General features: G+C 42.0%; 1 protein-coding gene across 1 annotated transcript in view; it reads right to left on the minus strand.

Annotated features, from left to right (window-relative positions):
• Positions 1-13389, minus strand: part of LOC115179284 (transmembrane protein 163) — a 45429-nt gene extending 32040 nt beyond the window's left edge. The window contains exons 1-2 of the mRNA XM_029740664.1: positions 12833-13389; positions 11413-11532 (exon numbers count right to left, since the gene is read on the minus strand). Of these exons, the coding sequence (XP_029596524.1) occupies positions 11413-11532; positions 12833-13022 (310 nt within the window). The 5' untranslated portion in view covers positions 13023-13389. The remainder of the gene's footprint in view (positions 1-11412; positions 11533-12832) is intronic.
• Between the last annotated feature and the right edge of the window lie 2930 nt (positions 13390-16319).

Here is a 16319-nt window from a genome sequence, read left to right on the forward strand (position 1 = left end):
CACAATGAATGAATTAATGGTTGGGTCAGAATCGTCATCATAATCATTGGCCAGTATGGAGAATTAAGTAAAACCACAAGTCCAAATCCCTATCTCCATCCATGGCTAATTTAGGAAAGGGACAATTTTAGCTAGCTGGCTGGCTGGCTGACTGGCAATGATTTGACTTTAAAAATGATCGAGGGAGGCCAAATGCTCACTGACTTCCTTGCATTCAACGCTACAGGCGGCAACAATGTCATACTCGTTTGGACCAGACAGCATCAGATAGATGGCCTACACATTAGAGAGACAGAGGGGCGCTGTTTTGCTCGCCTTGGATGCTTTCTCCGGGGAGATACATTTAGCCTCTCAATTGAAGGAAATTCATGAAAAAGAGAGACGAAATATTAATGATTTATGTATTATTATTTTTTTATTGGTACATTTTTGGGGGAAGTCTGGCTTCGCTTGCCATCAATGAATACACGCTACTGTTGTGTTGGGGCCAATGCCAGTGTGTTTGCCCCAATAGCATTAGGCTTAACCTATGTACAGCAGTGTCAGCGTGCCAGCTGCATCTCTATCAGTGGTGGAGCAATTGAGAGCAGGTTAATCAGTTGAAATGCCGTTTACTACACTCTTTACTACCAGAGGGTAATATAACCGCAGATATGTTTTCCCCGTAATATTCCATAGTATACTATCATATTGCGATTTTATTTGTATATTTGTTTACTGGTGTGGTTTAATGCTTGCTTGGTCAGCATGATTCTAAAACTGAGCTGGTGAACTATGTGAAATTGTATTGTAATTTACAGAAATACAGCACATTATACATTGTTTAATAATTCAGTCTGTGTGTGTGTGTGTGTGTGTGTGCGTGCGTGCGTGAGTGAGTGATTGAGTGCGTGCGTGCGTGCGTGCATAGAAATAGCTGGGACAAGCACAGACATTCCACAGGCCCTTACCTAGCCTACACAGAGATGTGTAAAACAATGTTTTCAAAGCCTTGCTTCAAATCTGTAGTTTCTGCATACCACCTCCTACATCAGGAATTGACCTGTCCAGGTATGAGGATATACTGTGTTTTATGTCATGTGACAAAGCCCAATGAACCACACTACCTGCACCTCCCAAAAGTAAAAGCACTCCAGTCAGGCTTAATCAAAAGGTCAAAGTATGTGAAAAGAAGCAAATACTATTTGAACCCCCCCACCCATTCCCCCCAGCCTATCCATCCAAGGGCAGGTAGGTGAAGTGGACATGGCAGAAGACAATCATCACTCAGTCAACTCCATGCCCCCACACCCGCTACTCTCAGCCTTCCTCCCAATCTCCTTTCATCCCTTCCTCCCTCCCTTTGCCTGCTCCTGCTGTTCATGTGAAAACAGAGAAGGGAGCGCTCCCCTCCCTCTTTCTCTGTCTCTCTCTCTGTTTCTCCATATGCACCTCCTGCTGCTCTTATTTTTAGACTGCAGACTCTTTGGGGGCTTGTGCTCCAGCTTATAGAGACGCACAGTTCTGAATGCATTAATATGTGATGCATCTCTCCCTCTCTCTCTCCCTCTCTCTCTCCCTCCCTCTCCCTCTCTCCCCCTCTCTCGTTTAGATTGTTCCTTTTTGGTTTGTTTTTCCCGTGCATGTGGCCTTGAAGTTCTATGTAGCATCTCAGTTGCATCTTAATTGTGTGTGTGTGTGTGTGTGTGTGTGTTATGTGTGTGTGTGTGTGTGTGTGTGTGTGTGTGTGTGTGTGTGTGTGTGTGTGTGTGTGTGTGTCTGTGTGGTTGTGTTTGTGGGTGTGGGTGTGCATGCATGCGTGCATAACTGCATGTGCGTGCGTCTGTGCATATCTCTGTGTGTGTCTTTCTCTGTCTCTCTCCAGGGTACACCGAGCGATGCGATCTGTATTCAGGGTCTGCCTCAGGGCTGTGTGCCCTGGCATCTACCGCTCAGCCACCACCTAGACCGGTAGGGCACTCCCACTCAAAACACAGCGAACAGACTGGTGACATGTGGCTGGTATTTCACTAAGCCCTGTGTTGGGTAATGTGATGTGTCGAGTGTGTTGTGAAATTAACATTCAGGTCACCCGAAAAGCAGTCAAAGGAAAAAGGTATTTGTGAAGCAAACCAAGGGAAAGCTATTGAAATTCGAAAGGTATTATTTAGTGAAATTCAACAAGCACAACGCATTTTCAAAAAGCGCACACACACAAACATGGCAATTGTGGAACCTGATTATGCTATGACATCCAAGGAATGAGGGGGCAGGAAGGAAGAGAGAAACAGCAGCTCCACCAGGAACAGGGGTGGAGAAATCCACGTTGTCAAAACAGTCATCAGTCAATCAGTCAGAGTTGAGAAAGTTGACACACACACACACACACATTAGGGGGGAGGAAGAGAGTGAAAAGGCCTCCATGCATCGACTGGCCTCAAATGGATGCGAATGAATCTGCCATTTAAGAGCCATTTAAGAGCCGACGACCTGCCACTGAGCGCTTGTTAATTGTATCCCGAGGAAGATGTGAAGATGTGAAGTATCTGGGACATTTTTGTCCCTAGTTCCTACATCACAGCCTGGCTGGTGCACGATTTCACATGCACACGTCTTCCTCCCTACGTCCCTCCCCATTTCCCCCTAAAAACCTGTCCCAGATGACAAACAGCTTAGAAAATGCAATTTCCGTGGTGTGATTTAATTGTGGTCGAGTATCTTTGAAATCACATAAAGACTCAGCAAGCAGAGGACAGTTAAACAACACACACAAGTAAGCTAGCTGTGCTTTCCACGTTGATCACCTTGTACAACAAACACACAAGCACACACACAACAAACATGCACACACCTATTGGCCTATTGATCTGGGCAGCAAGGAATCTATATGACCCAAGTCAAATGTACTTGTGCAACTGCACGCATCACTGAGAATTCGCACCAAAACCAGAGCTGGTTGCAACAGTGTTTCCTTAATGCTAATGTTTTTCTGTTTGCATACCCCAGTAGCCATCGTTCTGGTAGACATCTACCATATAGAGAAAGATCCCAGGTCCCAGATACCCATAATAGCCAATCAGTCACTTTTCTTACGCAGTACATACACACTGAAGATGATACGGGACACACCAAAACGTCTGTTTTTTGGATTACACAGAACATTCCATAAAGGGTGGCAGAGCCATTTAATCCCATTTAATCTCGATGTCAAATAACGTTAATTGCTTAACCTACACCACTGGTGCGATAATGCAATATCGTCAATCAATATTTGCTTTCATTGACTTCAGAACTGTGAAGGGGTGTGTACTGTGTATATGTGGTTAATGTACAGTACCAGTCAAAAGTTTGGAGAGAATGCCAAGACTGTGCAAAGCTGTCATCAAGGCAAAGGGTGGCTCCTTTGAAGAATCTCAAATATAAAATATATTTTGATTTGTTTAACACTTTTTTGGTTAATACATGATTCCAAATGTGTTAATTCATAGTTTTTATGTCTTCACTATTATTCTACAATATAGTAAAAATAATGAAAAACCCTTGAATGAGTAGGTATGTCCAAACTTTTGACAAGTACTGTATGTCTCCATCCCAAATGTCACCCTGTTCCGTATATGGGCTCTGGTCAAAGGTAGTGCACTACAAAGGGAAAAGTGTGCCATTTGGGATTCAACCTATGTACAGTATATTTACAATGCTGGATTGTAAAGCCACTAAATGGATTGAAGTCATTTATTGTAGGTTCTTGGTTGATGCTATGAACTGAACATCATGTACTAAGCATTGTTTATTACAGTTTTTCTCAATTGCTAAAACACTAAAACCCATTGGCTGAACAAAGTTCTCAGTTGCCTGGACTCATTTAGCTAATTATGCAGTCTGTTGTCAATACCTTAAACCATTTCACATGGTAAAACACAATTTGCAGAGCTCACTTTTCAGCAAAACTCTAAACACATTCTCATTCTCAAAACACATTCTGCACTCTAATGCACATGTCATCCATACTGGTAAACACAAGTGGCAACAATCAAATACAAATAGAGAACACATGTCATTGATTGAACACAACCACTCAAAATGGATTTAACCTGTTTCAAATGATGCGACACAACCAATATAAGCCAGTTCAGAAAGCAAACAGGTTGTTGAAGGTGGGAAGGAGAAAGTCTGAGAATGGATAGAAGAAACAATGTGAGAGGACGAGGACGAGTGCGTATGCGAGGTGGGCGACGAGGAGGAGGAGGGCAAGAAAGAGGAAGAGGAGGATGAAGAGGAAGAGGAAGACAAAGAGTGGAAATATCTGATGAAATTCGAGCAACAGTTATAGACCATGTTCTTGTCCATGGACTGACAATGAGGGAAGCAGGACTTAGAGTGCAACCCAATTTGAGCCGATTTTCTGTGTCCACCATAGTAAGGACATTCAGAGAAGAGAACAGGTACAGTATACTACTGTATTTTTATAATTGCAGATTTACTGTACTACACTATATGCAGCTGTTTCAATAGACATTTGTAAAGTTAATCACTGTATGTATTGTACTGCATGTATATGTTTTGTAACTGCACAACTACTTTTTGTAGAATTGCAAGGCTGCCACATGCAGGTGGAAGGACAGCTATATTCACTCGGGATTAAGAGGCCGTTATAGTTGGCATGGTCCTTCAAGATAATGCAATACGACTCCAGGAACAAGTGATACAAGACAACACACACTTCCAGGGAATCAACAGTGTGAGCATTTCCACAATTGACCGTGTCCTCCATCGTAACAGGATGCAAATGAAACAAGTATACAGAGTACCTTTTGAGCGCAACTCACCAAGGGTGAAAGAACTGCGAGCTCAGTATGTGCAAGTAAGTGTACATTCAGAAACATTTACTGTAATCCAGATTGTCTACAGTGCTAACACATACTATGTGAATGACATTACTCTTCAGTACATACAATGTATGTGAATCAGAAGTGCATACAGTAGGCCTAATTGTACTCTACAGTATAGCACTGTCTCTGTACGACTTATAAAATCCTACATACAGTATATTGTATTTCTACACAGACAATATTTGACTTGGAATCCTTGGACAGACCCCATGAGTTCATCTTTGTCGATGAAGCAGGCTTCAATCTAACAAAGAGGAGAAGGAGAGGCCGAAACATGATTGGACAGCGGGCCATTGTTGAAGTCCCTGGTCAACGAGGTGGCAATGTCCCAATCTGTGCTGCTATCAGCAACCATGGTGTTCTACATCACCATGTTACACTCGGGCCATATAACACCCAGCACCTTCTAACATTTATTGCCAATCTAAGAGATATTTTATTTGAGCAGCAGGTTCAAGAGCAGCAGGGTCAAGAGCTAAATGAGAATCCCATTCCCACCTATGTGATAGTGTGGGACAATGTCAGTTTCCACGAGCTGCTCAGGTAAGGGAATGGTTTAACGTCGATGGGCAGTTTATGAACTTGTACCTCCCTCCATACTCGCCTTTCCTGAATCCGATTGAGGAGTTTTTCTCCTCTTGGAGATGGAAAGTGTATGATAGACAACCCTACACCAGAGTAAATCTGCTGCAAGCCATGGATTTAGCCTGTGGTGATATAGGTGAGGAATCATGTCAGGGCTGGATACGGCACACAAGAGGCTTCTTCGCCCGTTGCCTCAGGAGGGACAATATTGCTTGTGATGTCGACGAAGTGCTCTGGCCTGACCCAGCCCAAAGACAAGAAGAAGCACATTGATCACATGTTTACTCCTTTGATTTTTGTCCCTTTTAGTATTGTATACTGTAGTACAGTGCATTGTAGGCTGTATACTGTACAATGGACAAATTGTATGGCCCTGAACATTGTGCTTTCCATTTATTGACAGTACTGACTGCTCAATAGATTTTGACTGGTTGCAGGTTCATATCAACAAAGAACAAGAATTACAGTATCACAGAGACAAAGGACAAGTTTGTGAGATGCAGGGTATAGTACTGTAAAAATAGGGGTACAAGGAGGAGGAAGAACAAAAACAAAATTGCAAAGAGCAAAGCAGAGTAGTAATTTCTGATCAATGTTGAGCTACTATGATAGAACCTGTTTTCGTTCATCAAAAGACAATGACGGAAAAATATGAATATTTTTTTCGATTAAAAATATACCTCTCCCTGAGAATTGTATGTTTTGAACAATGTGTTTTCTATTTTTCGGGTGTATTGTTTACTGACTGCTTGAGAGCGTATATCATTTTGATCACTTTGTTTATGATTTGAGAACAGTGTTTGATTTTGAACACAGGTAAAGCTGTTTTGAGGCGAATGTTCCATTTTGCGAGAGGAGTCAGAGGTTATGTAAATAGTGCTTGAAGATGAGGTTTTGTGTTTAATGTTTTCAGGAAATGGAGCAAGGTTTCAGAAATTGTGTTTTAGCAATTGAGAAAAACTGTAAGCAGGGAGAAAGAGCGAGGGTGAGAGAGAGAGAGAGCGAGAGAGTGTTTTTTAACCTGCCGAGAGAGAGCGAGAGAGAGCGAGAGCGAGAGCGAGAGAGAGAGAGAGAGCGAGAGCGAGAGCGAGCGAGGTGTTAAAAGTAAAGTAACTTCCACCAAACACACTCTGACAGAGAAAAAGGAGGAAGGACTGCTGCCCTCGTCAGAACAGGAAATGTGCAGCTCATTTAGAAACAGGAAACTCTGCAGTCGAAAACACAATTACAGACCAGATTCGTCCAATACTATAACAACTATTGTGTGTCCCCATAAACCCACACAACTAGGACTGTGGCTAAACCAAGAGCTTGTAGAACTATTCTAAATTAAATTCCTATTTCTCATTCCAAACTGACACTGCATGGAGGAGGTGATTGAACAAGGGCTTGTTGCCCTCTCTGTTTCTCTCTTGAGGGGCAGGTTGATTTCAGAGTAATAAGATATCAGTGTGCAAGCAGATCACTTTTTACAACGGCTGTATCTTTCTCCAACTCAGTGACTTGTAGTTAGATTATCCACCTGAGATTGGAAGGTTGGAGGCTGGATACCCGGACGAGCCATACCAAAGAATAAAAATGGGACTTGATGACTCTCTGCTTGGCACAAATATGTCAGTATTATAATGTACTGTTAGCTGTAGATAACAAGCATAGCTCTAGGCAAGACAGGTACACATCCTTTGATCAAGGCTTCAGTCTTCTCTCTATATGTTCTTCACAGCCTTGCCTAAGTATAAAACCTCATCTGTGTCCCGAATGGCACCTTATTCCCTCTTCCCTACATAGTGCACTATCTTTGACCAGAGCCCAATATGGGCCTGCTCAAAAGTAGTGCACTATATAGGGAAGAGGGGGCATTTGGGACATGGCCCTTGCAACCTTGAGATTGAAACTCCCCTGAATATTGCTGCTGAATATGGCTCCACCTTGATCTGTTCCCAGATCTGTTTCCAGTCAACAGAACAGCATCCCGCCCTCCTTACTTATTCTCGGGTGCTGAATCTTCACCTTACTCCTACAGAGATGAATTGAGCCGCTTGACCAATAGAAAGTTAGTCGTTTTGTATGAACTTTTCATTGTTTACTATTCACTGCTGCATTTTTACTATTCACTGAAACAATTTGTATTAGTTGAATATATTACAAATTAAAAGACAAAATAATTTAAAGACATGGAATAAGGTAAAATCATGTTACCAACTTTATACGGTGAACACCTACGTTGAACCACTGTACCTAGTACCTACTGCATCTGGGAAATCCAACTGCAACTAAAACCTAGGGTGATAATATAGCATGACTAATCAGCCATGGCGGTTTGTCAACGCAAAAAAAAAGTGCAAATGACAAAAAAAAACGTTCTCAGTCAAATTTGAAAAGTCATGATTTGACTGACATATACGAGGGGTTGAGATTCATACACTGGCTGAAATGAAACAGCACGGAGAGAAAAAATCTGATTCCATACTCCACTCTGCAACCCCAAAGCACAACATGAGTCATCTTATCCACATGGGTCCCATCCTGAAGAAGTCTTGTGGAGCTATATCACACAAAAAAGAGCTTGTGAGAGCTATAGAAGTTACTGTATTCTAATACAATACGGAGAAATCTGAGCTTTTCAATAACTATTCGAACATGCTTTGTTTGTTTGCTTTATTTTCAATATGTCCACCTCAGATAATGTACAGTTGAAGTCGGAAGTTTATATACACCTTAGCCAAATACATTTAAACTCAGTTTTCACAATTCCTGACATTTAACCCTAGTAAAGATTCCCTGTCTTAGGTCAGTTAGGATCACCACTTTATTTTAAGAATGTGAAATGTCAGAATAATAGTAGAGAGAATTATTTATTTCCGCTTTTATTTCTTTCATCACAGTCCCAGTGGGTCAAAGTTTGCATTCACTCAATTAGTATTTGGTAGCTTTGCCTTTAAATTGTTTAACTTGGGTCAAACGTTTCGGGTAGCCTTCCACAAGCTTCCCACAATAAGTTGGGTGAATTTTGGCCCATTCATCCTGACAGAGCTGGTGTAACTGAGTCAGGTTTGTAGGCCTCCTTGCTCGCACATGCTTTTTCAGTTCTGCCCACAAATTTTCTATGGGATTGAGGTCAGGGCTTTGTGATGGCCACTCCAATACTTTGACTTTGTTGTCAAGCCATTTTGCCACAACTTTGGAAGTATGCTTGGGGTCATTGTCCATTTGGAAGACCCATTTGCGACCAAGCTTTAACTTCCTGACTGATGTCTTGAGATGTTGCTTCAATATATCCACATCATTTTCCTGCCTCATGATGCCATCTATTTTGTGAAGTGCACCAGTCCCTCCTGCAGCAAAGCACCCCCACAACATGATGCTGCTATCCCGTGCTTCACGGTTGGGATGGTGTTCTTCGGCTTGCAAGCCTCCCCCTTTTTCCTCCAAACATAACAATGGTCATTATGGCCAAACAGTTCTATTTTTGTCTCATCAGACCACAGGACATTTCTCCAAAAAGTACGATCTTTCTCCCCATGTGCAGTTGCAAACCGTAGTCTGTATTTTTTATAGCGGTTTTGGATCAGTGGCTTCTTCCTTGCTGAGCGGCCTTTCAGGTTATGTTGATATAGGACTCGTTTTACTGTGGATATAGATACTTTTTTACCTGTTTAATCCAGCATCTTCACAAGGTCCTTTGCTGTTGTTCTGGGATTGATTTGCACTTTTCGCACCAAAGTACGTTCAGCTCCAGGAGACAGAACACGTCTCCTTCCTGAGTGGTATGATGGCTGCGTGGGTCCATGGTGTTTATACTTGCGTACTATTGTTTGTACAGATCAACTTGGTACCTTCAGGCGTTTGGAAATTTCTGCCAAGGATGAACCAGACTTGTAGAGGTCTACACATTTTTTTTTGAGGTCTTGGCTGATTTCTTTTGATTTTCCCATGATGTCAATCAAAGAGGCACTGAGTTTGAAGGTAGGCCTTGAAATACATCCACAGGTACACCTCCAATTCACTCAAACGATGTTAATTAGCCTATCAGACGCTTCAAAGCCATGACATCACTTTCTGGAATTTTCCAAGCTGTTTAAAGGCACAGTCAACTTAGTGTATGTAAACTTCTGACCCACTGGAATTGTGATACAGTGAATTATAAGTGAAATAATCTGTCTGTAAACAATTGTTGGAAAAATTACTTGTGTCATGCACAAAGTAGATGTCCTAACCGACTTGCCAAAACTATAGTTTGTTAACAAGAAATTTGTGGAGTGGTTGAAAAACAAGTTTTAATAACTCCAACCTAAGTGTATGTAAACTTCCGACTTCAACTGTATGAAGTGTTACATAGAGGAGGAAAGTTCAATAGAAACACAAACTAGTAACAGTCTAGAAATAACTCTCCATGACCACCAGCAGAATGAAAGCCGTTCGGGGGTGGCAGATGGCCTAGAGGATAGAGAGGCAGACCAGTAGCTGTATGGTTGTTGGTTCAAATCCCAGGGCCAGGCATGAAAAAAAGTGTTCTGTCCTAACTGAACTGGCAACCAGGAGGGCTGCTGGTTAGATTGCAGGTATCATCTCCTACATAGCAGGAGATGATACCTGCAAGGTACTTAATAACCCCAGAACTGACTCTAGGCACTGAACTGTGTGTTGACAATAAAGTATATATTCTATTCCTGTCAATTTACTGTAGCTTGGCAGTCAGATCTGTTTCTACTTTGGCCAACCCACCATTGCTAAGCAAAATGGCTACCAAGCATCATTTACTATTATAAGACCATCATTAACCTTTTGAATGTTGCACATTTCTGGAGTCAAACATTGTAAGACACACTACACGGCCAAAAGTATGCGGACACCTGCTCATCAAACATCTCATTCCAAAATCATGGCCATCAATATGGAGTTGGTCCCCCCTTTGCTGCTATAAGAGCCTCCACTCTTCTGGGAAGGCTTTCCACTCGATGTTGGAACATTACTGCGGGGACTTGCATCCATTCAGCCACAAGAGCATTAATGAGGTCGGGCACTGATGTTGGGCGATTAGGCCTGGCTCGCAGTCGGTGTTCCAATTCATTCCAAAGGTGTTCAATGGGGTTGAGGTCAGGGCTCTGTGCAGGCCAGTCATGTTCTTCCACACCGATCTTGACAAACCATTGGCATCCGCCAAACCCAGATTCGTCTGGGATGGTGAAGAATGATTTATTACTCCAGAGAACGCGTTTCCACTGCTCCAGAGTCCAATTGCAGCAAGCTTTGTTCAGACGATGTTCACAGACGATGTTCACGAGCTACCCACTTCAGCGCTCGGCGGTTCCGTTCTGTGAGCTTGTGTGGCCTACCACTTCACGGCTGAGCCGTTGTTGCTCCTAAACGTTTCCACTTCACAATAACAGCACTTACAGTTGACCGGGGCAGATCTCGCAGGGCACAAATTTGACCAACTGACTTGTTGGAGAGGTGGCATCCTATGACGGTGTCATGTTGAAAGTTACTGAGCTCTTCATAAGCCCATTCTACTGCCAATGTTTGTCTATGGAGATTTAATGGCTGTGTGCTCGATTTTATACACCTGTCAGCAACTAGTGTGGCTGAAATAGTCAAATACACTAATTTGAAGGGGTGCCCACATACTTTTGGCCATGTAGTGTATGTTTAGTAAACATGTGCAGTATGGTATGTGTACTGTATGTTATGTGTTAGAGTAGATACACCCATACAACATGTGGCGTGCTATCTATAGTCATAAGATTAGCAAAATTGACAAGTTCAACAAGAGCCTATTGGGAACTGTCGCATATAAAAATCCTCACCAGGAAGACATTGCCTCAAAGCCTGGTCACAGATCTGTTTGTGCTGTCTTATCAACTCACCAGAGTTGGCAAGGCAGCAGAAACAGATCTAGGACCAGGCTTATTCCCTCATCCCTCAGAGAGAACAAGAGAACGAAGAAACGTATACTCACTGAAAGCTGCTACTGCCAGGATCAGCGTCACAAAGATGGAAACCCAGGAGACCCACAATGCTTTCTTGCGGTAGCTTTGAGCTTCGTGGGGCTTTAGCCTCATGCTGCTCTCCAGTAAGCCTGTCAAAAGCAACACGCAAGGGTGAGATTCCAGAATGCTTTTAGCACTCATATCATAATCGTTTGTCCATTCCCTACAATAGATTTAAGATTATGTACATGCTATGAAGCTTCCTGGTTTCTGTAACAAAAAAAATGAAGCAATACACAAATTTGAAGGATCCTTGTATTGTAGACTAATGAAAACCCAGAGGTGTGAGGACTGGCTCAGGTGTGATAATAGTGTAGGGTTACACAGTAAACTACTGTCTCGCGATACGCGATAGTGATAATGATGAGGTACTGTGGGCCATCAAGAAATGATCTTCTAGACATTAAATCAAGTTGGTCACTAGCTGAGTCCGACCGACTGCAACCTCAAGAGCCTGGGATGTATTCACTACGTCTAGCAACAAGAAACCATTTTACAGTTGAGAACCAATTTGAAGCAAACAGAAAAAACGGAATAAACGGGGAGGAACCTACCTGAATTTGTCCAATAGAAACCCTCTTTTCCGTTACAAAACCTTTTCAGTTTGGAGTTAACGGTTTCTATTGCGAAATGTTTTGCAAAAGACTAAACATTTTGCAACAGAGTCAGCATAATAAATAAATACATATTCCTCTAAAATGTGTTTTGAATAAGGTGAATTGCATATAGAAGCTAGAGGGTGTGGACATGTTTTATTTTAGAGTCGGCTGATCAGAGTGCCAGCATGTAGGCTATACTATAATGGTCATTGATACAATTATCTCAGAGACGTATTGCTTAGATGTGTAGGATCGGTGATGGAGTTAGTGCCCTGATATTATCAAGCAGTTTGTCTGTCAGTGTAAAACGTAATAAATGTGTTACGGCTGCCTTACTATACCCCCTTCAAGTAAAGTGTAATCCATAATTGTTTCAGGTCTCCAGTCTGCTTAAAGAGATTACTTATAACGTATAATGGAAATTCTAGACACGTGTTGGTTGGGAGTAGCCCATAAGCGTTCAGAGTAACTCAAATGCATTGCTATGACAGTTTAGTTTGTTGAGATATTTCTGCTAAAAGAAAAAATACGAAACGTACATAGAATGTTGGTTTACTTTGTACTATCGACAGACTATTATATTGTGTTAGTGGACTGCAATAAATTCTGGTGCACGAAGCGTTCATTAAAAAAAACCTTCCTTGAAAATGATTAATAATATTGCGATATTATCCAATGAAGGCGCACATATATCACAACTCAGACGCACTCTAGGCTGAAGTATCCTAGTCTACGTTTAAATAGCAGGCGTATTCTATATTTGTTTGATTTCTCATAGTTATCGGCCTACCTTGCCCCTCCACGCTATTGCTAATCTTCATCTCCTGGTCCATCTTGAATGTAGGTTCCCCCTGACTTGCTCTTTTGGGTGGCTGTTGATCTGTCGGGTCGCACTGGCCGTTCACAGTCGACGGATCAACAATAGTTGGATCCGGGATGGTGCTCACCCTCACCGGGTCTGAGGCTGTAGAGTCCGTCATTGCCCAAAATTGCGGTTCCAATTAGGCAACTCCAAAAGTCTCACACCTAAGCGTGAAGTTCCGTCCTCAAGCGTTGAGTTGCGGCCGGCGGAGTGGGCTTCTGTAGATCTGAGCGCAGTATCGAGCGCATCAATACCGTGCCACAATACCAGTCATGAATTCGAAGTCGAGTGCGAAGACAGCAGCAAGAGGACTCTAATTACGAATCTAGTTTATTTAACGAGACCTCTGGGTTGTGTGGAATCCGTACCCATGTCCATGTCAAGTCTGCTTATCAGTGAACACTGGAGACTGTAGACATGTTTGCCACGCGACAACAGTTCCCGGTTCGACTCCGCCGCGCGTTATGAACAACATCTGTCCCAGGTGGTTCTCGAGACAGCATCGAATTTTACTGGCGCACAGTAGGCGATTCCAAATAGTCTCAGAAGAATATTAAAGGAAAACAAACACATACAATTAGAAATATATGTGCTTTGTGGCATGTAACTATTTTACCAATGCCATTTACAAACATTTTTCTATTTCTAAATATGTATTTATTTAGTGGCCTACATCAGCTAAGTCTATTAGGCCAACATGATCATAGGTCCAGAGTAGAGTGCATTTTGGAATATTACAGAATTATTTCAATACCTTAACAAGTTTACATCAAGTTCATTTGAGCCATCTTTGGGGGCCCTGCAAAGTCTGTTAAGGTGCTCCACGGGCCCTGTGCATAGATCCATGGCCATCTTGTCGGTTGGCCCCTGGGGGCTCCACAGGGCCCGTGGAGCACCTTAACAGACTTTGCAGGGCCCCAAAGATGGCTCAAATGAACTTGATGTAAACTTGAATGCTGGAATGTTATGTCGTTTTCCTCAAAGATCAAGACTAAAAACTGCAAGCTTAAATCTCTTTGGTTGCCGACCTATATACGGTGCATTTGGAAAGTATTCAGACCCCTTCACTTTTTCTGCATTTTGTTACATTGCAGCCTTATTCTAAAATTGATTAAATAGTTTTTTCCAGCCTCATCAACCTAAAGCAAAATCTGAAATATAACATTTACATAAGTATTCAGACTCTTCACTCAGTACTTTGTTGAAGCAACTTAGGCAGCGATTACAGCCTCGAGTCTTCTTGGGTATAACGCTACAAGCTTGGCACACATGTATTTGGGGAGTTTCTCCCATTCTTCTCTGCTGATCCTCTCAAGCTCTGTCAGGTAGGATGGGGAGCGTTGCTGTACAGCTATTTTCAGGTTACTCCAGAGATGTTTGATGGGGTTCAAGTCCAGGCTCTGGTTGGGCCACTCAAGGACATTCAGAGACTTGTCCCGAAGCGACTCCTGCGTTGTCTTGGCTGTGTGCTTAGGGTCGTTATCCTGTTGGAAGGTGAACCTTCACCCTAGTCTGAGTTCTTGAGCACTCTGGAGTAGGTTTTCATCAAGGATCTCTCTGTACTTTACTCTGTTCATCTTTCCCTCGATCCTGACCAGGTTCCCAGTCCCTGCTGCTGAAAAACATCACCACAATAGGATGCTAACACTACCATGCTTCACCGTAGGGATGGTGCCAGGTTTCCTCCAGACGTGACGCTTGGCATTCAGGACAAGCAGGTGGACCACAGGTGGACTCCAATCAAGTTGTAGAAACATCTCAAGGATGATAAATGGAAACAGGATGCATCTGAGCTCAATTTCAAGTTTCATAGCAAAGGGTCTGAATACTTATGTAAATAAGGTATTTCTGTTTTTTATTTGTAATACATTTGCTAATGTTTCTAAAAAACAGTTTTTGCTTTGTCGTTATGGGGTATTGTGTGTAGATTGATGAGGAATTTATTTGATTCTATCCATTTTAGAATAGGGCTGTAACGTAACAAAATGTGGAAAAAGTCAAGGGGCCTGAAAACTTTCCCGAATGCACCATAAGTCAGTAGCACAGACCATGCAGACAGAAAGGTTACTTACTGTAAGGTACAGCCTGCCCCTATGTGGAATATTGCAATTATTACAGCACAAGGTGAAACAATTTTTTGAGAAATAAACTGCTTTCATTTGTACTGTATTATTATCCATAAATTGCCCTATTCTTTCAATTTTGCTACGATTATAAACATACCGTAGACAATATAACTCAGAGAATAGAAAATACCCACTAGTGTTCAAGCAAGCCAGATAGAATTGAAGTGACACAGTTTCTCAACACGACCTATGACCCTGCATCATCATTCCCCTTGCTCTGAGGATATGCTGTATCACCCCTTTACAGGATGTGTGAAAGCGTCCTTATTAAACATTGTTTCTTTCAAAGCAAATTGATGTTGTGATCATGTTCATAGCACACAGTGTTCTATACTGAAAGGTTTTACTATATGTGGGTATATGTATTGTCAGTGTCTAGGAACAGAAGGAATAACTGTTACAACTTGTCTGTAGTTCATCTCTCTTTTGCAGGTTTGTCCACAATGAACAAAATATTCACAACTGGTTCTAAGTCATGTTGGCTTACAGTTGAATCAAAACAAACGCACACAAAATAAAATTACTGACATTAGATTTACGCTGAAATTGGGGAATAAAGGCTCACAATGAAATGACAAGTTATAGCTTTATAAATGAATTACTTATTTATTGATTAAAGTGAAAGTGAACATGAATAGGCAAAGCAGTGCACACATATAAAGATTAAAGCTGTAAATAAAAAAAGGTTGTATTGAATCGAAATTGCATTTGTGAGACATACATATCATGTGTAATACGTATCATGTGTTGTGGTATCCATGAGTTCATCTGACTCTGGGTAAGTAGAAAAAAGGGCTTGATTGCCAAAATATTGCACTATCCCTTTAATGTGAGATAGCAAGGCTAGACTTGGCAGTCACACTTTATTTGCAGCAAGCAATACCATTCACCTGAATCACACTTTGTTATTATACATATGAAAAATACGGCAAAGGTCCAAGATAAAACATACAGTACACTCATTCCCACAGACATTCTTTTATACCCCGCAGTAACCTCTGGAAGAGCAATGCTTCTTTGTTGGTTATCAGATCTTTCTTGTAGCCTGCCCTGAAGTGGTTGATCCGCGTGTCACAGCGCAGCAGCTGCTTGGGCTTGTAGCTAGGGCTGGGCGGTATACCTTATTTTATGATATACCAGTATTTATGCAGGGACCGGTTTGGGTTTTTACTTTACCTTCTATACCAGTTGTTTGGTTTGTTAAATGTGATACGCCATGTGTAATGTAAACTTTTATAGTTTACTTTGCTACTTGAGTCATCTCTCTCTGTGCCACTTTCCACACAGAC

The sequence above is a fragment of the Salmo trutta genome, chromosome 39 (assembly GCF_901001165.1).
Source record: "Salmo trutta chromosome 39, fSalTru1.1, whole genome shotgun sequence".
Lineage (NCBI taxonomy): Eukaryota > Metazoa > Chordata > Actinopteri > Salmoniformes > Salmonidae > Salmo > Salmo trutta.